This window comes from Tiliqua scincoides, chromosome 1 (assembly GCF_035046505.1).
Source record: "Tiliqua scincoides isolate rTilSci1 chromosome 1, rTilSci1.hap2, whole genome shotgun sequence".
Classification (NCBI taxonomy): Eukaryota; Metazoa; Chordata; class Lepidosauria; order Squamata; family Scincidae; genus Tiliqua; species Tiliqua scincoides.
In genome coordinates this window covers 60859896-60887860 of record NC_089821.1, presented here as the reverse complement: position 1 = coordinate 60887860, position 27965 = coordinate 60859896, and the positions used below count along the sequence as shown (strand labels likewise).

Genomic DNA, 27965 nt, shown 5'->3' with positions numbered 1-27965 from the left:
GGCACATCACCTGATGCGGCCCCCATCCCCTGCGCGACGCCACTGGTTTTCCATTATAAATACAGAAAAAACATAGACCACAACATGGAAGGAGGTATGGCATTACAAAACAACACAATGTAATAAAACCATCTACTATATAATGCAAGCTATTCATACAATCAAAACATTCCTGCCATACAGTATGCAAAATTGTGCAGGCTGCAGGAGGCTTGGGTAAGTGCACCCAAGCCCCTGCAGCCCCCTGAGCAGCACGATCCTGGCGACCGCGCCGCTGCCTTCCCCTCACCTCTAGGCTGCCCCTGCCCCTTAAGGGGGCAGAGACCAGGGCCCTCAGGCTGGGGCGTCGTGACGCCCCAGTTTGAATAGCACTGACCTAGTCCTAGAACACCAGTTTCTTGTATTTTAAGGGTGCATCAGTCACATGGAGAAAGTCAGCAGGAGCAACAGTTAGCAAAACACATAATGCCTGAAAGGAATGGTTGATAAAGCAAACACGGTGAAAGCAAGCTTAGACATTGGAGGAGATACTGAAAATGAATTAAGATGTAGCAGTGAGAGTAATAACTCAATTGGGACGAATTGTCTCTTTGTAGGTGCAGAGATTGGGGGAGATACACGAGTTCTGTTAGGCAGAGACAGGAGTCAAAGCTTTCATAAATGTACAGAGTGGGTTGTTTGGCCTGCAGACATGTAAATTATGAATGACTGGTCTTTTCAGATACCATAATTAAGCTTAAAGCTTCTCTAGACATAAAAATAGAGCATAATTGCATCTGCAGCAAATAATTTGTACTTTTCACACTAGGAGATTAAACCACAAGGTATCACAAGTAGATGCCTTTTCTGGCCTATTCAATACATCTCTAAAATCACACTAATTTTTCTTTTCCCAAACGAAATGACAAATTGCTTATCTTACCTCCTAACATAACCTAGGTATCATGGAACGTGGGAAATGAGTAGAGTCAGCTAGCAACACGTAGGTGGCTGAAGGAAAGTTGATTACCTTCTTCTCTATAGCCAAGCAAAAGCTCTTGCAATAATTTGGGTGCATATTGAGAGGAAGAGGGCTGGGCTTGCTCACTCCACCCCTCAGTCACTGAATGAGTGAAAGCATAATTGAGGAGACATTGCACTACATCCTAAAAGATCCTGGAGCACACCATTGGGCTTCCCACGGTCCCTTTTTCGGATAAGTAAGCCAGCTTTGACCAAGATAGGTACAACTTCCTCTTTAGTAGCCTTTTAATCACTCAAGACAACTTCCTGGCAATGGATCCTAATATTTAGCAATGAAAGCAAGAGCTCCTTTGGAATAAGTAAATCAATTTTACACAGAGTTCACTTACCAACAGCTTTAGTGACACTTGCAGCTTTAAGGCCCATCAGGTCTGGCAACTGATCTATGATGATGTCTCTACTTGCCCTTATTTTGTGAACTCTTTCAATGCTTCGCCTTTGCCAATCTGTCCAGTAGATGTAGTCGCCCAACAAAGTAAACCCAAATATATGTGGAAGCTTATCTTCTATGAGAGTTTTTCTCATGGTTCCATCCATGTTTATTACCTGGAAGAGCAATAAGAGGCGATTACAAAAGAGGACAACCCAACCACTGACTGAATCAAAAATGGCTCTGCTGGATCAAACCAATGATCCATTTAGCCCAACATTCCATTTCTAATAGCAGCCAGACAGATCCCTCTGGGAAGGCAAACCAAAAAAAAAATGCGACAGCATTCCCATTCTTCCACAGTGAATGGCATTCAGAGGTTTTATTTAGCTGCTATTAATTCTATTCTTCACATTTTTTGAAACCTTCTAGGAACTAAACCAGAGGAGACACTGAAAATCCATTAAGAGTTCCCATTTCTTAAGTGTCTTTAAAAAAATGCAAAGGGAGGGGCAACCTGAAAGGCTGGAGCCAACTCTTCCTCCAACAACATTTTCTTGATGTAAATTGGACCCTTCAAGCCCCTTTGCTTCATTGCTGGTGAGTGTAGGAAAGTTTGCACAGCATATTGTCTGGAACCTGAAATCTGGACCTGTATCCCCAAAAGTCTTACCTACAAGGAACTTGGTCTCCTTGAAGTAAGCACCACGCATATGCAAAGAGGCATATGCAAGGCCTGTCAGAGCTTTGGCACCTGCACAACACAGCACCTCACTGAGCTCTGCAAGCTCCTGTACGCCAAGAGAAGCATGGGGACAACACCAGGGAATGGGGCAGGCTTATGGCAGAGTACTCATGGACACCTAGGGCTCTGTAAAGCACAGTTTGAGAAACACTGGTATAACAGATTTACGACAGAGACCTAACAAACAACATAGTCAGCCACTTGCCCTCTACAAGAACAATCCCTTCGGCAGTAGCAGCCTGACAGATCCCTCACTACAACTGCCCCCAGGCACATTAGATGCCTGAGGAGGAGACAACTTTGGGGTCTGGTAAATGTTTTTGTACTTCTCATTGAGGTATTACTTGTACTTGTACTTCTCGTATTTCCATATTTTGTTTTGTTTGGAGGAAATGTTAATTTTTTATAAGAAGTTGTCTGAAAGATGTTAAGTTATATTGCTTGTTTTGCCGGAAATGGAGAAACATGAGTTCATTGAACAAGCACATGCCAGCTGTGGCTTCTTTTCAAGCTGATTTTGCAATATACCCTGTTAACAAAATGAGTTTGTACCAGCCTGCCAGCTTCTTGAACTGCTGTGCGTAAGGAGAAACAAAACAAGAGAGCATATTTTTATTGAACTACTTATGGGTAAAACTCTTCAGGCTCACATGATGAAAGCACAAAAAAACCCCTTCTCTTTAGCATGCCTTACTTGTCTTATTCATTCCTAAAGAAAAGTCCAATGTTGCTTATATCTAGCTTTTATAGATACTTAGCCTAAATGATCAGGGCCAGCAGCAGGTAAGGAGAATTTGTTCAAATAGTTGGAACAGAATGAGAAAGGTAGCAGGATTGATGCTTGCATTTTCCAGTTCAAGGAAAAAGGTCATAGCTCAGTGGTAAAGCACTTGTTTCAAAGGTCACAGGTTCAATTCCTAACATTGCCTATTATGAGATCAGGTAGCAGGTGATAGGTAAGATCTCTGCTGGAAAGTTAGTGGCAGTCAAGCAAGGCAATACTGACATAAAGGGCAGTCTGAGTTGGTATAAGAGTTGGTCATATGCACCAGTTGCCAATATATCTTGAAGACTACCTAGGGCCTGCAGGTTGCTGGGATTTCTGGAAAGAATGCTGGATGAGGTGGACTTTTATCTCACTCAGCAAGATACTTACTCAGAATGATTTAACACAGCTAAGTTATCCTTAAAGGATTTTATGAAGTCTTGCTTTGTAAATATAACACAGGGATTCTAGTTAAAAGGTGAGGGTGTCTAGGATTCCTTAAATCAGATGTTAAATGTTCCTGAGTATGTACCCTTGGTTAAGAGCTGTGTATGTAGTTTAATTATTTCCATGTTCTAAATCAGGGCCCTCCAAGCTAATCATCTCGGGTGCAGCACAACAACGATGAATCCTTACCTTTCCGCCCAGGCGCTTCCCATTTTCGCGCCTTATCTGTGCAGAAACATTAGCCAGGCAGTTGCTTCCACTGCCAATCGCCCCAGAACACTCTGTGCCCTAATTTCCTGGGGGAAGCAGCTGCCTGGCTAATGTTTCTGCACAGATAAGGCACGAAAATGGGAAGCGCCTGGGCGGAAAGGTAAGGATTCACTGCTGGCATACCCAAAATGATCTTCTTAGCATACTGGATCTGGCCTTTGGGCCAGAGTTTGGTGGCTGCTGTTCTAAATTATCAAGCACAGCAGGGCAACAGGTCTGTTGGCCAGTTTTAACTCTCAAACCTAGCTATGCTGAATTAGAAATGACAAATAATTTTTTAAACCTGAATTTACAAAGGGTGAGGACTACATAAAGAATACCATGAGAGAATTGTAACTCCAAAATATTTCCTCCTCTGGTCACACCCATGTTAGTACTCCAACAGCTAAACGAGGAAATCTAGTAGGCAAGGCAATTTATTAAACTTAGGCCCTGCTCTCTGACCTACCATTGACATACTGGTAGGTACTAATGAAAGGTCAATTTCTGTATTGGTGCTATGTCTCTGGAACTTCCTCCCCGAGGAGTCCTGCTGGATGACTTCCCTGGCAGCTTTGAAACAGGTAGTGTCAACACTTATTCTGTCAGGCTTTCTACTGCTAGTTTGTTGGTCGCTAACTTTTGCAATCTGTTTTAATTATTGTTGTAAGACCCATCACTTTTACTGTTTTATATTGATTTTTGTATGTTGCCTTGAAAGGTTTCTTACTGGAAAGGCACAATAGGGTAAAATTTGACACCTGCATTTATTTATTTAAAACATTTCTAATTTTTGTGCAAATAAGTAAATATCTGAAGCTTATTTACCAGCTATACCAACTTATGCTGGGCCCTAGGGCACTTTGCTTTGTGAGATCCTATGTGTATGAAACTTGAAAACTATGCCTTCTTGAAGTTCCCAACATCGTAGGAATCGAGTGGTTCAAGGCTCAGCAGGTGCTTTGACATGGCATCTATACAGCGGGATGAGAACATGAACTAGTGTATGACATTATTAGAAATTAAGTACCTCCTCCTTTCAACTTCACCACTGCACAATCTAGGAAATAATCTAAGAGAAGTTCTTATTTATACAGGTTTATTCATATCCAATAGTCTATAAAGTTTGATATACGTCTTCAAGTTCAGCCAACAGCTCTTGCCAATGCTGTGGTACTTCAACCAAAATTAAATTGTATTTGAATGTTCATTTGAAGTGAACATACAAAGTACATCCCCTGCTGTTCTGTGGAGCCTTTTATAAATGGATTTTCAGGAGGGAAGGGAAAGAAAAGCAGAACAGTGTTTCCACCCCCACTATTTATACTCCCATCTTGTACCTTGTAAATTCCTACACAATGTGGTCTCCAGCACATATGGAATGCATTGTGAACAGACAATTCACTAGCTGTGATGGCAACTGTGAACCACAATATTGTCAAAGAACAAGAAACTCCAATCCACGTTTCTGTGTAATTATGCTAATAAGCCACAAACATAACCATAACAAAAATCTGCTATGCACTTTTTCTTTTGCTTAAGGTAATTAGTTGAAAGGAAACCTTAACACCATGAGAAGCTTCTCTAAAATGTTGACAACAGAGGAACATATTGGGAGTTGGTACAACTTACACCACACAGTGAAATAAAACTGCAATTTTAGGGCTGGCTTCACAGATATTCCAAAATGATTTCAACACCAGGGATTCCAAATCAAACCCCAACTCTTAGCAGAGGTTTTCCTCTGTCGGAGTACTTCAGTATCTACAGCATTTTCACTGGCATGTGGCTTTGGCTTTTCTCTGAATCACTCAAGAGTCAGGCTTACAAGGAAAAAGTAGCCCCAGGATTGGCTACACAGCAGTTGTGCCATATCTTCTTGTCTAGAAAATAGTGTTTTTGTTTTAATTTTCACAAACTGTGACAGGACACAATTCCCTCTTCAAGACTGACAGATAACCTGACAAAAATAAAAAAAGTAAGAAAGCTGTTCAGTACCTAGTTCCTTGGAAAAGTTTTACTTGGCTATCCACAGCTGACATATATGTTTTATTCATACACCAATGTAATTTTTACTTCAGATCATGGTTGGTGTATATTTCTGTGATGTCCTCTGTCCCATGTTTGAGGGGGTTTTGATGATTAGCTGAGATTCCAATTTAAACCAAATCAAGGGTCAGAAATTGAAACGTAATGCCAAAAAGTTAATTTAGGCACATGTTGCAACATGTCTGCCCAGATACAGGCAGAACTTCTGCCTCTGAAGATCCTTTGTTTGCTCATCCACATCTGTTATCACTAGATTAGAAGATAGTTACAATCATTTGTATGTTTGGCCTGTCTGGATACAACTAAATCAGTGTTTCTCAAACTGTGGGTCGGGACCCACTAGGTGGATTGTGGGCCAGTTTCAGGTGGGTTCATTTCAATATTTTATTTTTAATATATCAGACCTAATATATCAGTCACATGGTATGTGACTGCAATTGGGGAAATGTTACAGACCTGTTCTTTTAAAAAGGTACTATGTATATTCCTTCAACAATGATAGTAAATGGGACTTACTCCTGGGTATGTGCGGGTAGGATTGTAAAAAAGTTTCCCTGCTTGATGATGTCATTTCCAGTCTGGTGGGTCCTGACAGATTCTCATTCTAAAAAGTGGGTCCTGGTGAGAACCACTGGACTAAATGATAGCTTTGAACAGCCTATCCTTGTGAATAGAACCACAGGAGCATCAAAGATTGACAGCGATCTTATCAGAGGCCAGCAACTGACTGCTGACAACTGGTGTTTGCATAGCCAATCAGAGAGCAACTACCATTCCAATGGCTTTTATCAGGACTTTTGAGCTTAGATACTGACAGTTATTCTTGGTAGTTTGGTAAGGCTACTACATGTGTCTCCAGCCTTTGAAAATGCCTGCCATAGCAGTGGATGAAACGTTAGGTGATAATGAATCAATTAGATAGAACCACCGTCTATCAGCTTGGACAACTCTAACTTTGCAAAATTTCACTTGCTTGACACTACTGCCAGTTCACAAGGTGCTAGTTAGTCAGCATATGTCATGATCTATTTTGCTATTCCTGATGCAGGTCTGTTGTGCTATTTTCTAAAGTAGCATAAACATGCTTTAATTTGTTCCCTTCCCAGGTGACCTCAGCTAGTCCAAGATACAGGGTGAGCCTCATTATTTGCGTGGGTTCCATTCCAGGCACTCACGTGGATGGCAAAAAAGGCACTATAGCAAATCAATTTAAAAAACAAAGTTTCTTTGGTCAGGTGATTTAAAAACAGCCTTGCTGACGTTTGGAATGAAAGATAAGAGTCATTAAGAAGACAATCCATCAATCAGTTGTCCTCCAAGTGCTTAGAAAGGCGCTTCACTCAGTCCCTCCCTTCACCAATGCAAAGTGACCACCTTTCTTTCACCTGCTCAGGGGGAAGGGAGGCGTCCCCTGGGGAGAGAAGGATTGATGGATTGTCAGCCAGCTGCCCCGCCCCTCTCATTAACAAGGCTATTCTTAAAGGACTGTTCAGTTTTTTAAACTGATTTTAAAGGGATGCATTTTTTCCCCTTCTCCAGGGATCAGCACATTCCTTCTCATTTGCAGTGGCCATTCGTGTTGAGTCAAATCTGTGTATAAAAAATCCGTGTATAAATAGGCTGGACCTGTATAAGCTAACACTACTAAAAAACTTTCAATTAGTTAAAAATGGGTTATATAAAAAAAATGCAACAGTTGCCCAATAATATGAAAATCATGCAAGCTTATAGCTTACATTGTGTTCCTATACACTAAAGGTGTGGCATTCTGCGTTTAGACCAAGAATACGTTGAAAAATGATTTCATCTCATGATTCTACCCAAGATCAAGAATGAATTTTGGACTTTCGAAAGATGTTAATTAGTCTCACATCCTTAATGCTTGTAGAGCAATCCTTCTGATTTCAGTCAACAACGTATGTTTCACTTTTTAAAAGTAGGTGACAGCAACATGGGGATGTGCACAAGAATCAGAAAATACTATCACCTCAGCCATTTAACTGCTATGTTTTGAAAGGTGTGCTTCGACTCAAATTTAACACATTCACTAGGAACTGTATAAGAGATTCTCAATTATCTATCAGCTTCCCTCTGGCCTGCCCATTAAGGTCGGGGGGGCTGCTACAGGTGCCACCTGTGAAGGAGGTGCTGGGGATGGCAGCTGGTGCAGGGCATTTCCAGGGGTGGCACTTCTTCTCTAGATCTCTCTGCCTTATGCTCTTAGGACATCTTCCATGTTGTTAGGATTCTGTAGGTTTAAACTTTTGTTTCAGTGAGTTTTTTAGTTGAGGATGCTGTTGCTGCAAATGGTTAGGCTGGCACGTTGTATGAAGCATTTTGCCCCGCGCTCTACCCCTTCCGTCTATGTTGTTTTAATTGTTGCTTTAAATAATGTTTTTGTTTTATTTTGATCTAACTATTTTATAACTGTTGTTAGCTGCCTTGATTTTCTTTTGAGAAAGGGGAGATATACATTTTTAAAATAAATAAAATTAAAACCACCAATGATTTTTCATGTTATTTAGCTGAGCTGGATTGTAGCCATAATCCTGACAAAGTTTAATTAATCTCTGCAATCTTAAATTGTCCCCTGTGCCAATTCATAGTATACATGTCCAAGTATTCTGCTTCCAGAATAGTCTTTCCAGCAGTCCAGCCTACACTGATTTCTTTTACGTATTTTTCAGGGAATGCAAGTTCGAAGTTGAGTAAGACAGTCTACTGAACACATGTGGCTTTCAATTTTAACACCCTTGTGGAGTCAAGCCCCTCAGGAAAGCAACAAGTAGCACAGACTAATAGCCATGGAATTAGTTCAGGACAACGATTATTTACTTGATCCACCCCACACTTCTCTAGGGTTTCCAATCCCTGTAATACTTTGTCAGTGAAGGCTGCCTGAAAGGTATTCAGGAAGGAGAAATCTGTTACTAACCAGTTCCTAAGTAAGAGCAATGAATCTTCAGTCTCAAATAGGGTTTCCACTCATTTCTAGAATGAGCATAACAACCTAAGCAGATGTTAAAGATGCAGAGTAAGGTTCCCACCAACAAAAGCAAAGCAAGAGACACTGAATATAACTGATTATGCCTTCCTGGTATTCCATGACATAATGAATCAGAAATAGCATCAGTTACATATCCCATTTTTTCCCCCTCACCCCAATTCCCCCAGGCAACACAAACTTCTATTAGTATTAACAAGATTGCACAATCTATGCTCCATTGACTAATTAAAGATCAATGCACGCTATTCTCCTCCCACCTTTTTATTTTATATATGTGAATAAAAATAAAAAAATCAGGGACTTTCATTGCCTATAGCTACATGTGTACAATTATGTCTGCCAAATACTTGAAAAGATATTAAGTAATGGCCTCATTTAAACTGGAGACATGCAGCCTATAATATGGAAATGTCAATTTGCAATCAATGTATTTTATGATCACACCTGTAAATATAAAAATCTGGCTTTAGGTATCCATTCAAGAGATATTTAAAAAAGAACTTGGATCAAATAGTGCCCTGCATCAGTGGAGAGGCATTTCTGCATGCACAAGTTGGGTGGGGGGGTCAATTTCTATCTGCTCTGCTCCAGTAGCAGCCCTACATCCCAAACACCTCTCCAGAGAGAATGCTGTGAGCCGAAGTCCATTGAGCAGAATTTAATCCATTATTTTAAATATTATTTCTAACACTATACAAAGGATTCCATCTCAGGAAAAAAAAATCTGTGCAACTAACACTTCAGTCTTGCCTCCTGCCCAATTTTTTAGTCATGTGTGAGAGAAGAATGGGGCACAGTGCCAAGTAGCCAGAACTCATCACCCTGCTCATTTCCTCCTTGAATTGGGGTTACGCTGTGATGGTAGTTAAGACTGACACCACAGAAGACTAAGGGAAATCCAGACAGAAGGAAGTTGTCTTGGGCAAACCTTCCCAGTGTGGCACAGAGCCCCCCAATCCTAGAACAGGGCAGTAGATCAGTGGTTAGTCCATCTGCTTTGCATGTGGAAGGTCCTGGGTTCAATCTTCAAGATCTTCAAGGCCATGTTCCCTCTAAGCTGGGGTCTGCACCGCTGCAAGGACCCCTTCTGTGGCACTGTAGTGGCATTTCTGGATGCAGGGGAAGCAAGAATTTTCAGCAAAGATTATCATCTCAAAACATCTTCACTCATTCCTGGAGTCAAAGCAGACAAAACTCTAAGCACATGCCTATTTAGCAATAGTTCCTGGACAAGGGGTGGGGTGGAAGTAGTGGCTGGTGGATTTTAAACCTATCCCCCATTTGAATTGGGGGGCCCTGTGAACACTATTTGCCATGGTGGGAGGAAACTCATTGGAGTCGGTGAGTTTGCTTTTCTTTCCCTTAGCACAGGGGTGCCCAAACCCTGGCCCTAGGGCCACTTGCGGCCCTCGAGGTCTCTCAATGCGGCCCTTAGGGAGCCCCCAGTCTCCAGTGAGCCTCTGGCCCTCTGGAGATTTGTTGGAGCCTGCACTGGCCCGACGCAACTACTCTCAGTGTGAGGGCGACTGTTTGACCTCTCACAGTTCTCGCATGAGCTGTGGGATGAGGGTTCCCTTCTCTGCTTGCTGATTCATGTCTGTGATGCAGTAGCAGCAGCAAAGGAAGGTCAGTCTTGCTTTGTGCAAGGCCTTTTATAGGCATTGAGCTATTGCAAGACCTTCATTCATTCATATAAGATCATCTTTAATATATTCATTTATGTAAACTTATGTAAATTTATTCAAATTTTAAATGTAAATTAGTTCTTTTCCCCTCTGGCCCCCGGCACAGTGTCAGAGAGATGATGTGGCCCTCCTGCCAAAAACTTTGGACACCCCTGCCTTAGCAAATGGCATATAGGGATCCCAACCTGAATCAGGACCTCATGGGGACGACGACCGCTAAAGCCTTCTGCTATGATCCAATGTGTGCATTTGGGGGGAGGATCCTATGGCTATCCAACATTGAAATAAACCAAGCATGTGCATAAATATGCAGTTTGATCCTAAATCACAGAGATTATAACATGCAGGTAGGTGACCATTTGTCTTGTTTAGTAAGTGCTAGTTACTGGACAGAGATATGCACAATTCCATGAAAAAGTGATAAAATCTACACCGAGAAATTAGAGCAGTCTAAACCAGATGCATGCATTTTCCAAAAACTTAAAACTTTCACAAAAGCAAGGCTGGGCAACATATAGCCAACTTTAATATATACTGATGTGGCCTACAGACTTTTCAAAAGGCCACCTTTCAGCTGTAGAAGTGTTTGCAGATGTGATGTCCCTAAATAGAACACAGAGTTCATAAGCTCCAATACTACTGTCTCTACATTTTCCCCATCTCAGACTAGATACAATTTACTCACAATACCACTCCCCATTGTTTCCTAATTGGTAAATGGATCTACATTTGTCTTCTCAGATGCAATCTGGGTGGGGAAGAAAAGATGAATACAGATTGCAGGTGAACTAGAAAAGTCTCCTGCAAGACTGACACAGTTCATAGGCTGGCAGCTAAACAATGTCAAATCAGGTGACCCAACAAGTTTAAATAGCATAAATTCAGTCCTATAAGGCAGCAGTTCTCAAACTTTTTGTTCTCCAGTGTCCTTTACACTCTGGCTGGATGAAAGAAAGCCATTCCTACATGTAGTCTTTATTGCTACAAGAAACTTGGTTGGTTTTTTGTTTTTTTAAAAAATAGATTGCTTTTATATCACTTTTTCCAAACAAGCAAACCTAGATTACTGGATGGTAGTGATCTATTAAACTGAACCTCTGGGTGGGGGACAACGACACACAGCCACAATGTTTTAACACGCACCTGCTCAAAGCACATTATGACAGCAGAAACATTTGTGCTTGTGTTTTATGTTACTGGATGTCTGCATATCGTGCAGCGCTTTGATTTACACACAAAAAAGCACAACATTGTTTTCATTACCACTCAGAAAATGTAGCAATGGTGTGTCTGGCTAGTAGAGCTCATTTAAGTTACCATTAGCACACTGACTATTTAAATAAAAAGCTTTTTTTTTAGGACATTGGAAACCTGTAAGTTAATGGGCAATTTTTGCATTGATCACGAGAACTGAAAATATCTCAGAGATTTCAGTGATTAAATATCCTTACAAGAATATCTGCAAATATTCAATTGGTAGTTCTCCTTTGCTGCATGCATGTTTATTTATCTGAGAAATTTATATCCTGCCTTTCCCATGCCCAAACAAATGCCCATGTTCCAACTATGCCAAGGTTATCCTGAGCAAGAGACGGCACAAGTAATAGGCCTTCACTCTTATCCTAATTATATTATAATTCTTTCAACTCTTTAATAATAACTAAGAAGTTAAACAAGAGTAAAATAACTCTGTATTGATCTTTTGCAATTTCTGCATCCCAAACAGCCCAATTCTATTCCCATACTTTTAGGGCAGGCTGCAAGATCTAACATAGGCTAGCAGCTCGTTAAAGCATACAGTTAATGTCCCTGATCACCAAATGGCTGATTAAATACATTTTTCTTGTGTTGCTTTTGGAAAATTTCCAAGCTTACACACATAAGCAGAGCTCTGTGGGAAACAAGTTCCAGAGGCTGACGGTAGCAAGACAGAGTCTGTCTCCTTCCTATTTGTATTTGACACTTTGTGGAAAGCAATCTCTACAGTCTATTAAGAATGGACAAGGACTTAGAAAAAACAAGGTCTCTGCCATTTTCCCCTATTTTCAAACAGGGTGCCCCTATTCACACATGCTAGATGAAAAGACAGGGTAAAAAGGGAGGTCAGGAGGATTTGCTTACAGACATAATATTGCAAACACTCTGAAGTATAAAGGAAAATGGGTGGGTTTTGTTTTAAATACAAGTAGGCCCCATAGGAAGCTTCCTGAACACTGAAATCTTCAGCCAGACTGCTGCTTTACATCCAGAGGTATGGCTGATGGTGTCCCAGAACAGGCTTTTCCAGTAGCAGCACAGAGGCTGTGGAATGTCCTCCACCAGAGGTCCATCAGATTCTCACTACCTTTCAGCATCAGGCCAAATTAATTTTGAACCAACCATTTTATTTTTGGCTACTGCCACTTTTGGAATTGGCAGAATTCCAGAAGTATTATCACAGTACATATATACCACACACACCAATATTACTGTATATACTCGTGTATAAGTAGAAAAGGGTAAGCCTTAAACTTAACCCTGAAAACATGGGACGACTTATACATGGGTCAATGCAGTTGGCCATGTTGGCGGTTGCTTGGTGAGGTGAAGGACAACTGGACTGAGAAGCAGAATGCAGGAGGGGGGAAGGAGCCATTTTATTAACCAATAATTGTTCTACCAAAAATGGTAGCCATTTAGGCTGTGTTCTTTTTTTAGATAGGAGAATTGGCGGTTGTGACGTTTTCCGCTTGCTACTACTATGCTTCCAGTGCAGTTAATTTAAACTTTGCATTAATTTCTATCAACTGAAATTTAGTGTCTGTCTGCAAAAGTTAGTGCTGGATTATAAGAAAATCGAAGGTTCAGAAAGCTTTCTATTTTTATTATTAATTCTAAGTTTAACACTACAACTAGTAGTACTATGTTAAGGTGTTCTTTTGTAAAGAATAAGTTATGGTCCCACACACAGGAGTTTCACAAAGGTAAAATACATGCGCAAATATAGCTGTAACCGTGAAGCACAATTCTAAAAAGGCATGGAATTTTTTTATATCTACCCATTGTATACCAAATTAAATTGTGAGCAGCCAATGGGAAGTTTTACAGCTATGAATGGATGATAGGCAGCATTTGCAAAACTGTGTAAACGATGGACAAAGTCACCAGAAAGAAAGCAAGATGAAAACTGACAAAGAACTCAGTGTCTTCAATGGTTCACAACAGGCTCCCAAAGGAAGGACAGAAAGGGAAAGAGGCAGCAAAACTACCTATAGGAGCTGCCAATGCAAAGGAAGCAGCAGGGGTCCACCTTAGGTGAAGGAAGTCTTATAATAAAAGGTGACAAGCAAAACATATGGAGCATCATGCTGAAATCAGCATGCAGATGAACCCAAAGCTGCAAACATAAGAACAATGAGGCATACAGAGATATTAATTAAAACTGATGTGGCTCTTTATACTGCTTCCTTTTGCTAAAGTTCACTAACAGAGAAAAAAAGTCAAGCTACGACAACTCAAAAATTATTGAACACCAACTTGAGATGTCTCGTAACTGGGCTACGGTAATAATCATTTATGTGTTTTCTGTTATTTTTAAATATGCAATTATAACTAATTTCTTATAACAAGAATTTTGTTAGACCTTGGTAGTTTCACTTACTTTAATAAGTTTTCAAAAGTTCTGTACTAACATTTAAGAGCCAAGAAATCTTAACAAACTGGGATGCAAATACATACAAATTATCCCATGATATTTTGAATACACAACCACAACTGAAGAAGATGTGCAGAAGCTTAAACAAATTCTTTAACCAAAAATAATACTAGTTGCAACATTAAATTTGCAGAAAACTTGAGGAGTTTGAGATAGGTGTTCGCCTGCTCTTTGCAGCTTGGGAACAACTGTGGTGGAAAACAGTTTTAAAAATTGCCTGCTCAGGCAAATGATTTATTGACTACTTAGACTCATGCAGTCCCATCAAAGCCAATGAAATTATACCAAGTCAATGAGCAACTCCCCTCCCTCTGCTCCCCACATCTCCTGGTTTCTTTAGAAAAACCTAGAAAGGGGAGGAGAAAAAGTCTGCCACTCCATCTGCATAAGTGAACAACACAGGAGATTTCTGAGCATTCAGAATGGCCAAATCAACCAAACAAATTGCCTGAAGAACTGCAACAGTAAGCTATTGGGGTTCTTATGTCGGCAACTTCAGAAGTCCGCTAGAAGAATAAAAACTTTAATAATAATAATAATAATAATAATAATAATAATAATAATAATAATAATAATATCATCATCAATCACAATTCTTGCTCTGTCTCTCAAAACCTGGGCACCACTAATTTAAGCTTTCTTACTAAAGAATGAATGCAAGATAAAAAGAGCCGACAGCTGGAAGAGAGCCAAAGGAAAGCTTTCAGGAGCAAAATGCAAAGAGACCAGTGTTTGTTCTGCATTCAATATTCTACATGAACTCCACAGATGAGATGGCATATCTGGCTACAGGTCCAAGAATACACATTTATTACAGAGAATGCTGCTGTAAAAAATAAATTGGAGATTAATGCCTAATAACCAAAAGGTGCAAAAAGAATTCCTCGGCAATTCAATTCCCACAAGGAAAGAACAAAGTTTTCTTTCAAAAGTCACCCTTTACTGGGGAAGGGTGCTTCTTTGCAGGGAGCCTGAAGTGGAGACATAGACAGCCCCTGGCTTTCTATTTATAGTCATTCAGGCAGTGAATAGTTTCATTCCAAATGCCACAAGGCATACATGCAACCTTTTATTCCAGGGGCCTGATTTGTGTTTCATTTCATAAAGTCCAGGGCTATGAAGACAAAAAGAATTTTTAACAAGTGTGCAGCAGAACCTGAGGGTGGGGGGAAGATTTGCTTCTTTATTAAGCTAGACTCTCAGACAGTGTAACAAGGGGGGAAAAATCTTCAAAACTTTCCTATGAAGGCTTTAAAAAAACAGCTCTAGAACTGCATGTGTTTTTTGCTCATTAACAGTGAATGCTGGTGCTCTGCAATTTAAGCAAATGTTGGAGGGGAAGAAGAGAGACAAGGAAAAGGAATGAAGGGGTGCAAGCATTTCAATTAGCTGGCTTTGAAGGACCCTTATGAATGAGAGAGAAAGACAGAACACGCCTGTCAAATGCAAGTTCAAGTGAAAGCCACTTCTGCCAATGAAGTGCGCAGATGGCTGTGGGGGTTCCGCTAAAGCTTCACTGGGCCCCCATTATGTCTTTATTGGTCACAAAAAAGGCAAGGGTCACCTACAGTTTAGAATAAGTTAGCTTCCTTTCCCACAGGATGACTCTAGTCAATCACAGTTGTGAGGGAAGTCTTCCTCTTTGAGTGACTGCTGTCTCGCCAGGGCAATGAACCCTAACAAAAAGCTGAAGAAACACGTTTTTTAAAAATTATTCTTCCCACCACTGCAAGCACCAGTTCAACAGAAGAAATCTTGGTATTCTTATGATGAGGAGTGCAGCAGGGACTGTGGTTATCAACACTGTTTTCAGGAGAATGCCCAATAGGCCTTCTCCCAACTGGGTCAGACAACACTGCTTATGTAGTTTCAACACCATCTACAGTCCAAACTGTAAGGAAAACCAGTGCCCTTTACACATTTCTCTACCTCAAATGACACTGCAGGATTCCAGGGACGTGCAGTGGGTGGGGAGGCAGGTGAGTCTCCCCACTGTGTCCTTCGAAAAGCAAGCACCTTCGAAAAGCAATATACCTTACTGTATTGTATCTCAAAGTGAGCTCCTAGGAGGTCTGGGGCTCCCCCAAGACCCCTTCAGGGGCTCCACAAGCACGCCATTAGTGGTCGAATCTGCTTAACACTGAGTCACTGCACAAGTGTCAGTGCTCTGAGGCTCCCCAAGATTCTATACAGGCAACAGTGGGGCTCCCTGAGACTCTGTTTAGAAGTGTAAAGGACTCTGGAGGCCAACAAGTTTGAAAACCGCTGCCTTAGTGAATCTTATGTATGCACAACGAAGACTGTTGGCATATTGACAGGGGAAGGAGATTCACTTGACCCAAATGATACCATAATTAATACAATTATTTTCCTTTTGAACATGATTTGAATTAGTTTGCTTGTACTAAGCATGTCCAAAGAGACACTTTGCCAACAGTCTGAGGCTAAGAGGCAAAGAAGGAAGGCCCATAGCCAGGGAGACAGACCAGGGACAGACTGCACTTGCTCCCGGTGTGGAAGGGATTGTCACTCCCGGATTGGCCTTTTCAGCCACACTAGACGCTGTGCCAGAACCACCTTTCAGAGCGCGATACCATAGTCTTTCGAGACTGAAGGTTGCCAATACAAATATACTAAGCATGTAGAAAAATTCATTGGTGCAATTCAAATTTGGAATACATGGTTAGAACTATAAAAGGGACCTTTCTTCAGTAGTTTAGTAGTATGCACAAAGAACAAAATCAATGAACAGCAGCATTATTCTTGGGTCATTGCCAATAGAGCTTAAAAGGTACAGGAAGGAACATATTTTCTAACTCTACATTGCAAACCTCAATTATAAAACAAAAAGTTTATACTATTCTAAGATTTAGGCTGAAAAATCATCTTAAAAACTCCTACACTTGGGTTCTAAAGCTGCAAAAGACCCAGACTCCCCTAGTCTTGACCTCTTTGGCAATAATATAAATAATCCTACAGCATAGTACAGAATGTATGGAGGACTAAATACTGGAAATCAGGGTAGGGGGTGGAACGCATGCATAGATGTTTCAGTGTGCATTCAGAGTCAAAGAATTGGAGGCTAGAGAGAGCTGAAGGTCATCTAAACTATAGGTGGGCAAACTTCAACTTTGTAGAATTTCTCTCTCTCTCACACACACACACACACTTACTTCATTAAGGGCCACCAGACACAGATGATAAATACAAGGCAGAGCAGGGAACTTTCAAAAAGGAACCAACTGCCACCATGCTGGCCAAGGCTTATTAACCCTGCCACTCTCTCAAATTCTACACCATTAACATCTCTATTGCTACCACTCCAATTCCACAAGGAGTCAAAAAGGACATAGTGGAAATGGAAAAGGTGCAAAAGGGAGTGATTAAAATGATTACTGGGCTGGGGCACCTTCCTTATAAGGAAAGGCTACAGCGTTTGGGGCTCTTCTGTCTGGAGAAACAGCGCCTGAGGGGAAACATGATTGAGATATACAAAATTATGCATGGGAAGGATAGAGTGGATAGAGAGATGCTCTTTTCCCTCTCACACAACACCAGAACCTGGGGCTATGCGTGCAATTTGAGGGCTTTCACACAGATTCGAAAAGATGGCTCTTATGTCATTCAGTGTTGGCAAGACACCCAATCTGCTCAGGCTCCTTCAGTTTGCTGTGTGTGGCAAGCCTCCCACAGCTCAAAAGATCCACTCCTCTTAAGGAGGCATGGTAGAATCACTTGGACAGATAGAACTGGCTCTTTGCCAATTGCCTATCCCATCAAACAATGTCAGTCTGGGAACAATGGAGAGCCCCTCGCCCCAGGAATATTCTGATCATCTGATCTTGGAGGGATCCCAGGATGGGCGGGCTTCCCTGTTGCCAAAACTGAGGCACCCTGGAACCACTGGAGAAATGCTTTAGCACATGAATGCTCACAGCAGCATGAATGAAAAAAGAAACACATGTTGAGATGGCTCAGGTGCGCATCTTTACTATGCTAGCTCCTTTCCTCTTGGATGTCAATAGGGGCTGACCAAACTGGACAGTTTTGCCCTTATCAATTCTGTGATCTGAAATATTTGAAATTTATTCTGTCACTTCCTCGTTCTCAACCATGCATACATCTGTAACATGTTGCTGCTTCTGTTTACTTGGAATTTGTAACAAATGCTCTTCTAAAAATGCCTCTCTCCGCCCATGGGATTTCTCCGTTAAACACAATGATAGCATTTTAGCACATAAATAGTAGTAAGATCCTGATACAGGGTTATGTTTATCATTCCTGTTTGTTCCAAAATTTCAGGTTTGGCCTTTAAAATTTAGTGAAAGGAACTGGATGTTCTCTCATTCCTCCAAAGTGAATTCCTCCCAAGAAACCAGCTATGATGGCAATATCTGAACGTGTGCAGGCTCCTGAAAGCACAATTTGTACCAAGGAAAGTGAAGAGTACACCTACAGGAATTGACACAGCTTGGGTGTACTCATGTACCCTTTGTGTACAAGTTCTAATGATCATGGGGTGCTTGGAGGTGGGCCCAGAGGGTACACTCCTATCCCCACCACCTTGTTCATCCCTACCTGGAAGAAATGCCTGAACAGAGCTTTAGGAGGCATGGGATGAAGACAAGAGAACATGAGGAAAATGTTGATTTAATTTACTATTTGCAAAATAAATGATCCAGAAATTTACCTTACCTCCAACAGTTTTGGAATCAAAATATGTGAAGTACTTTAGTTTACTGAATGTACCAAGTATTCGACTCTGCATGGAAGTTCAAGACAGCAGCACTCTTTTTAGTACAATGTTCCTGAACTGCAGATTTGGAGGTTTAAGGGCTGAAAAAGCAGGGGCTTACCTAAGGCCACTTAGACCATCTGTGCCTGAGGAAAGATTTCAGCTAGGGGCTTTGTGCATCATCGTTCACACTTCCAAACGCTACACTCCCTCTCAAATTATAACACTGGAATAAGAGAAGTCCCAAAAGGTAAAGAAAGCACATCTAGACCTTCAGTGAACGTCAAATACAATAGTTTGCCTTTCCATCCATTACCATTTTAAACTTTATCTTGTGCCATTCAGTTCATTAGTCTATTTTATTTCCCTTTACCCCTGTCTTTTCCACCTACCAGAACACAAACACTCTGGATAGAGATTATTGCTATACAGTAGGCCCTTGGTATCTGCACGGGATCTGTTCTAGGACCCCACCCCAGGATACCAAAGCTGTGGTGGAAAGCCCTCAAAAAACCTCCTGGACATGACCACAAGCACCTTCCAATTGTATCTGGGAGGTGTTCTAAGACATGGGGAAGTTGTGCGCCTGCGCAGATTATGTTACATAAAACCTCATATAATCCAGTACCTCAAAATTGCAGATTCGACGGGCTGTGGCTGAGTGTGGTTTATGGTAGAACCCTGCAATCTAACCCACTGTATCACACATTAGAGGTGGGGCTGAGGCTGGTTTGGATTCCAGCCAAAATCCACCACACCCAAAACACAGCAAGTTGCAACAAAGTTCAACATAATTGCTGTCTCAGAAGGATAGTTTGTCTATGGTGAATAGCACCTCACACTGTGCAACTCTATTAGCACTCAACAGTTACTACTAAAATAATCCCCCAGTCCCTCTAACCCAAATTCTATACTCAATTGAATGCATACTCACTACTGTACAGTAAGTACAATTATATGACTACCTCACAACAGATTGTTTTGTGAAAAAGGACTGGTCTCTTGGATGTGTACTACTGTAATGCTCCTGTTCACAATCCTATTCTGCCCACAAGCAGGCTAGTAAAATTATTTTGTAGGCTAATAACTTCTGTGGGCTTTATTACAAGGCTGTTCTATTCATTCTATTTCTTGTTCTAAAAATACTAAGAGAAAATCCTGCATCTAACTTCCTAGTAATTGGAAGCTTGCTTAAATTTTCAAAAACCTGACAATTCCAGTTTTTTAAAATACTTCCTCAGAAGTGGGAGAATGCTTACATTACTCAATTTAGATATTTAGTTCTCTTTCTAAACTAGCTGGAAAGTACTTACATGTTCTTACACAATAATCTTTGATTGGAAGTAGCACCTCAAGAGAATAGAATGCTAATAATTTTTCAGCTTTTCCATTTCAATGAATCTTCAGGATATAGTAAAGCGCAGTGGGATAGAAATAGTTCAAATATAGGTAATGGTTTGGATATAACTCCCTGCTTGTGCGAGCAAAAACACTTCTACTCTCATATAGGAGAAGGGAGGATCATGGGGGAAGGGCATCTAGAGAATGGGTGAACCCTCAAACAGTATTTAATACGACATGGAGGCTTACGGTTTAAAATGATACATACATTGTATGTTTTGTTTAAGAAATTTCTGTGGGATTCTTCCCTACCAAGAATTTCCTTAAAGAGGATGTAAACTTTGTATTGGCAACCTTCAGTCTCGAAAGACTATGGTATTGAGCTCTGAAAGGTGGTTCTGGCACAGCGTCTAGTGTGGCTGAAAAGGCCAATCAGGGAATGACAATCCCTTCCACACTGGGAGCAAGTGCAGTCTGTCCCTGGTCTGTCTCCTTGGCTATGGGCCTTCCTTCTTTGCCTCTTTGCCTCAGACTGCTGGCAAAGTGTCTCTTCAAACTGGGAAAGGCCATGCTGCACAGCCTGCCTCCAAGCGGACCGCTCAGAGGCCAGGGTTTCCCATTTGTTGAGGTCCATCCCCAAGGCCTTCAGATCCCTCTTGCAGATGTCCTTGTATCACAGCTGTGGTCTACCTGTAGGGCGCTTTCCTTGCACGAGTTCTCCATAGAGGAGATTCTTTGGGATCTGGCCATCATCCATTCTCACGACATGCCCGAGCCAACGCAGGCGTCTCTGTTTCAGCAGTGCATACATGCTAGGTATTCCAGCATGTTCCAGGACTGTGTTGTTAGGAACTTTGTCCTGCTAGTTGATGCCGAGAATGCGCCGGAGGCAGCGCATGTGGAAAGCGTTCAGTTTCCTCTCCTGTTGTGAGCGGAGAGTCCATAACTCGCTGCAGTACAGAAGTGTACTCAGGACGTAAGCTCTGTAGACCTGGATCTTGATATGTTCTGCCAGCTTCTTGTTGGACCAGACTCTCTTTGTGAGTCTGGAAAATGTGGTAGCTGCTTTACCGATGCGCTTGTTTAGCTCAGTATCGAGAGAAAGAGTGTCGGGAGATCATTGAGCCAAGGTACACAAAGTCATGGACAACCTCCAGTTCATGCGCAGAGATTGTAATGCAGAGAGGTGAGTCCACATCCTGAACCATGACCTGTGTTTTCTTCAGGCTGATCGTCAGTCCAAAATCTTGGCAGGCCTTGCTAAAACGATCCATGAGCTGCTGGAGATCTTTGGCAGAGTGGGTAGTGACAGCTGCATCGTCAGCAAAGAGGAAGTCACACAGACATTTCAGCTGGACTTTGGACTTTGCTTCTCAGTCTGGAGAGGTTGAAGAGCTTTCTGTCTGATCTGGTCCGGAGATAGATGCCTTCTGTTGCAGTTCCAAAGGCATGCTTCAGCAGGACAGCGAAGAAAATCCCAAACAAGGTTGGCGCAAGAACACAGCCCTGCTTCGCTTTGGATGTCAAAGGAGTCTGATGTGGAGCCATCGAAGACAACAGTGCCCTTCATGTCCTTGTGGAAAGATCTGATGATGCTGAGGAGCCTGGGTGGACATCCGATCTTGGGGAGAATCTTGGAGGCCATTCCTGCTGACCAGGTAGAAAGCCTTCGTGAGATCTATGAAGGCTATAAAGAGTGGCTGTCGTCGTTCCCTGCATTTCTCCTGCAGTTGTCTAAGGGAGAATACTAAGAGAGAATATAATAGAGAATACTCTATTATATACTATATGGCCATGTTTATTAGCAAATTTACTGATTTTATATTTATGTATATATTCTTCTCCCCTTTTTTCTTTTTACATTTCTTATTTTGTTCAGCAATTGTATTATTGTATCACTGGTTTATCATTCATCAAAAAAGGAGAAAAAAAATAATGTGACATGAAGGTTATAGCCAGAGGTAAGAATTAGAGTCACCTCCATGCGTGAGTGGAACCTGCAAATGAAGTTAGGAGCTAGCTGGGTTTATGCTCAAAGACTCCTCTTTAAAGCACAAAACATACAAAATGAATAAGGAGAAACTGAAAGTTAGCATCCTGTTTAAGTCATTATATTGTGCAGTAGCTATACTGTTGCAGTCCACAGTGGTCCTATAAGTTGTTCTTTAGAAGTCAGTCAATTCAGCAGTGCTCATGATGATAAATGCCTGTTTTTCCTCTGACAGTGGGAAGGCAATTGCTTCACTTCTGACATAGCCTCCTCAGGGATCAAAGGTCAGACTCCTATTCAGGACTCGTAACCCTCACCTCCTCCTACCAGCCCCATTTTCCAAAATAAAAGTCCATTTTGGCATAAAGTAACAAAGAATGTATAATAAATTCTATGCATAAAAAGTGTGACTTGTTTTGCAACCTTTAAAAACTTAGTTAAGTACAAACTGCTTGCATAAACGTACAACCCCAAAGAAAAATAGAAAGGTTTGTTTCAATCAATTTAAAAAAAAATCAAGCCTATAAACTTTAGACTTTCAAGACAAAGGGACCCTCACCCACATGCACTGCTTGCTAATATCATGGTCCCCTGCATCTTACACTGTAGCAAGGAAGATTTAGTTTGGGCACTGAAAAGTGCAAAAAAAAAAAAAAGACTTCACTAATTCACCCTTCAGTTAATAATAATCAGATTTTGTCTTTTCATTTATCAGCTCTTTCAAACTTTTGTACAATTTCTACAACAAGGTTAGACATATAATTATGTTTTAACAAAGAGGTATAAGGGAGAATTAACCTGATTACTTTGCATATATTTAGGAATCATCTACATAAAAGCTACAACTACCATACAAAAATTTCTTGCTACCTACAAGGGGAAAGCCTTCATACCCTAAACTCTATTAAGACATTACTTCAAATACCATCTTCAATTTGACAGAAATTACCTGAAAATGTGATTTCCAGTGAGACACCAATATGTTGAAATTGGATTTTTCCTAATCCTAGAAGTGAACAGGAGGTATTCCTTGTTCTGAACTTGCATAAATTTTATCAATGTGATAAAAAAGAGGAAGAAATCAAGTTATATAAACTATCAAGTAAACTTTAGTGAGCTTGCAGATGGGGGCAGAACTGCAGCCTGAAACTAATGACCCACATCATGCTCCACAGACACCTTTTAGCATTACACAATACTGCAGAGAATGTCTGGGCACAAAGTCTGAATCTTTCAGGAAAACTACAAAGCTGCTGAAATTCTAAAAGAAGGTAACACCCTATATTTATGTTGCACTTTCCGCCCATCTATTGCCTCAAAGTGATTTAAATTTAAAACACATCCAATAATAGGCAGATGGTTCAATAATTTTTAATTATGTAATTATATCTCAAGGTTATTATGCAAATGCTGAAGAGGTAATACCAACAAACCACAAAATCGGTTTTTAAAGAGATTTAGGAACATCTACACGTGGATGTCAGTGGCTCTTTGCTTCACTCTCTGCTGGATCCTTGTAATCCGTATTAAACTACTGTGTGCTCCTGGAAAGTAGCTTTTTTCGATAAAGTCCTAAATTTGCTTTCAATCCATTTATGCCTAAAACTTTGTGGCAGCCGAGTCTGTTCAGTCAGATATATTATTTCCACAAACACTATGTGAAATCTGCTATATTTCTCGTCCCCCTCCCTCCCTCTTCTTCCCACTCTTTACACATTCTGCCAAACTAACTTAGCAAAAGTTTTAAAAACCAGGAACAATGTTACCACAGGGTGCCAAATTTGCAATGAAAGCCCCAAAGGCTGTTGTCACGCAAAGTTTGACAAGGCTTGCCAAATGGTTTCTTCAGGATATAAACTGCTTGCGAAGTGACGGAGTCTTTTGTATTCACAGCTGAATGCTGCAGATGGAAAGGTCTCTGCCAAGAAAGAGTAACTGCTGTTTTCACCATGTGAAGTTTTACACACACAAATAAGGAATTCGCTCACTTTTAGGTATATGGTAATATTTTGCTGCTTGAGGGGGGAGGGTTTCTACCCCAAAAATGGGTTGGGCTGGGGGAAAAATACACTTTTTTCAAAAACAGAAAGCAGTTCTCTGCTATCTATGACTCATTTAAACAAACAGTTAAAAAAATGTTTTAGATAAACTTGCAAGAGGAAGAGTTTTAAAAAGGCATTTGATATGCTGGGGAGTAGACAAAGCTACTACAGAGCATCCTTAGCTACAGATCAGGTAACCCAAAATCCTAGTTCTTGCTATCAAGTCAACACGTATCTCTAGATTAAGGGTTTTTTTGCTCCATACCTCCAACTATTGGTTTATTCCACCACTACCTCAAAAATTCAGAGATGCAAAAGCATTTTAATTAAAATACGAGGAACTAAATAATCCCCCTGCTTTAGTCCAATAGAATGGAGGCCTACAAATAAAAATCTGCTACCAAAAACATATCTTTACACATTCAAACATGTTAGTGAACAAATCTTATTTACACAGCACCTCCAAGTATGTACTTTATTTGCAAATTACCACCACATAAACTGCACTAACACTGGGAGCGATTCCAAAAGGTTTTTGAGCTCAGGAAAAAAGTTACCCTGGGGAGAGGCTATCATTCAGTGGTAGAGAACATGCTTTGCCTGTCAGAAGAGAGTGTAACAGTTGAGAAACACTGGTCTAAGTACTGGGTAAGAAAGCTTTGTAAATTGCCCCTCAAACTTGTCTTCTAAATACAAAAATCTCATTTACAAAGGTACAAATTATATTCTGTGCACCATTTAGAAAGCGCACAGTTTCAAAGTGTATGAGCAATTCATTTAAATACCCTATTATTACAAACTGAACTTTAAATCAGAGTTGTTAGATTTGAATCAAAGGATTGAAGGTGTTACATCTAAAGTTTTGGTGGCAGTGGGGATTTCAGAGAGAGAGAGAGAGAGATCAGAATTTGTGAAGAATTAAGCCTTGCTTCATAAGCATGCAAGAAAGATGGATGCACGAAGATACACTTTTCCCTGTTGTCAAGATCTTTTATAATGGTTTCATCTGTTTCTTTTTCTTTTCATTTCTTTTCTTTTCTCTCAAAGGGCACTTACAGATCAATTCTTTAAAAAGAAGTACAGGTTGAGCCTCATTATTCGCGTGGGTTCCATTCCAAGCACTCAGGTGGATGGCAAAAACCACACTATAGCAAATCAATTTAAAAAACAAAGTTTCTTTGCTCAGGTGATTTAAAAACAGCCTTGCTGACCTTTGGGATGTAAGATAAGAGTCATTAAGAAGACAATCCATCAATCAGTTGTCCTCCAAGTGGCTTAGAAAGCCACTTCACTCAGTCCCTCCCTTCACCAATGCAAAGTGATCACCTTTCTTTCACCTGCTCAGGGGGAAGGGAGGGGTCGCCTGGAGAGAGAAGGATTGATGGATTGTCAGCCAGCTGCCCCCCCCCATTAAGGAGGTTATTGTTAAAGGACTGTTCAGTTTTTTAAACTGATTTTAAAGGGATGCATTTTTCACCTTCTCCAGGGATCAGCACATTCCTTCTCACTTGCAGTGGCCATTCGTGTTGAGTCAAACTCGTGTAAAAAAAACTCCATGTAAAACAACGCTGGACTTGTATAGTGGAATCTCTGTATCCACGGAGGATCTACTGCAGAATCCTCCATGGATAATGAAACCTGCAGATCATGAAATTTCGTGGTTTCTGACCCATAGAACCTCCAGATGGAACTGAAACCCCGTTCTGGTCACATCTGAAACCTTTTGAGGCCCTAGAGACCATGTGCAGCTTCTGCAGACCTCAGAAAGGCTCCCAGACATGACCGGAGAATATTTCCAGTCACATCCATGAGCTCAGGTCCAGACCTAGACTGTGGGTTCGGAACTCGCGGCCTATTCAGCCCGTGGGTAACTAGGCTGAAACTGTAGTAATGCTTCGATATTACTACTCCTAGGCATATACATTGCCATCCCTAGTGACCACAGGGTGATAGAAAAGGAATATGAAAAAATAGACAAGTACCACGAACTGTCTCTAGAAAATCATCTACCCGATTGTGGATGAAACACACTAAAGTGCTGCCAATAATCATAGGCACACTATGAACCATCTCCGCAAATTTTGACAACTATTTGCAACAACTAAATGCACCAGCAATTACACTCGCTGAGCTCCAAAGAGCTGCTATTATTGGAACTGTGTCAATTATCCGTCGATACCTGCGATGATCGTAGGCCGACCTTCGCAGGCAGTACCAGTGATACTGTGATTTTTCCGGTTTTCCCAAGCAACCATGCAACATCTTGAATCACACAACAATCTTGCGCAATTCAAGATCATGATGCCCAGGAAAGCCAGGCAATGGTGCCGCCACGACAGTCTGCTGTGACCATAGTAAACTTGGAAACAGGTGGCCAACCAAATTAATACAAAACAAATTAATACAAAACTAGAATTCCCTGCTTAGAATTCTCAAGCACAAAACAAATTTTACAAGCATTTCTCCAAAGGATCAATACATCCAATAATGATTCCAATGTGCTTGAGCCTATTCAACTAGGATGACATTTTAAATCAACTCCAATCCTGCTTTATTTTTGTCTGAAAAGCTATTTAACTCGTATTTAATTTCCTTGACCAAACCACAGATCACAGTTCGACACCCACATCTCTCTTTACATTACTTGCATCTTACTTCCATGAATTCAGAACATCCTCATAGCAAAATAGTAAAGCATAGTAGAATATTGCCAAGAGAAGACAACACCTCACAATCCAATATGAACAATACCCACAGTAGCTCCATTAGCTAGCTAGCTAAGAACAACCTGAACATTTACCTCAATTTTATCCGTCTTTGCATCTCCCCAATACAGCTTGTTTTCTTCAAGATCCAGGGCCAACCCATTAGGCCACCCGAGAGAAGTATTCACCAGAACTCTCCTCTCAGATCCATCCAAATAAGCACATTCAATCTTTGGATTTTCACCCCAATCTGTCCAATACATATAGCTGTTAGGGGGGGGAGAAAGAAAGCTGTATTACATGCATGTTGGTGCAAGCACATATAAATATTCTGTACAAATAAGTTATTGCAGCTTCAAGTTTTTGGTAAACAACTTCCCTTATTTCCTAACGGAAAGTCTTCAGTCTATAACTGGTAATGGTACTATAATGGTTGGTATTTTAAGACAGGGGAAGGCGACAAAGCAAATGGCACCAATAAACTATAAAGCACTTTGCTACACAGCAGATTGCTACCTGGCAATCAAAAATGCATTAAAAAGTTATGCACAGGGGAAATGGAATTTATTTGAAAGAAACAAGGAGCTCCAGGATAATATAACCTTGAGTAAATTGGAATATTCAAATTATTTACATCTTGTATCACAGTCTATGAACAATGAAAAAAAGAACTACCAATTCATTTCTGGTAACAGTGATCAAAACCGTGCAAGACTCACCCCATCACAGGATTGAGCACTATTGCTCTGGGTTCATCAAGGTTCTCCGAGATAAGAATCTTTCTTGATGTCCCATTCAACCGTGTAACTTCAATGCGATCAGTACCAGTGTCAGTCCAGTACAGGTTTCTAGCCACCCAGTCTACTGCTATACCATCAGGATGATTTATTTCTGTAGTCACAAGGGTTTGGGCTCCAGATCCATCAAGGAAAGCCCGACGAATGGCTCGGACATCATCATCAGTCCAGTATATATAACCCTCAACAGGATCATAGTCTATTGCAATAGCATGCCTGATATTGTCAATCTGTAGAATAATATCAGAGAAGTCTGGCATATCTAGTGAAATTCTTCGTAAATCTGTTCTTCTAGCAAGCAACAGCACTTCTTCAGCACC

General features: G+C 40.9%; 1 protein-coding gene across 2 annotated transcripts in view; it reads right to left on the bottom strand.

Moving 5' to 3' along the window:
* The window catches only part of LRP5 (LDL receptor related protein 5), a 145068-nt gene that overhangs the window by 37684 nt on the left and 79419 nt on the right, over nucleotides 1-27965 (bottom strand). For both annotated transcript variants that reach the window (XM_066611128.1, XM_066611129.1), the window contains exons 6-8: nucleotides 27568-27964; nucleotides 26944-27115; nucleotides 1353-1569 (exon numbers count right to left, since the gene is read on the bottom strand). In XM_066611128.1, coding sequence (XP_066467225.1) covers nucleotides 1353-1569; nucleotides 26944-27115; nucleotides 27568-27964 — 786 coding nt within the window. The remainder of the gene's footprint in view (nucleotides 1-1352; nucleotides 1570-26943; nucleotides 27116-27567; nucleotide 27965) is intronic.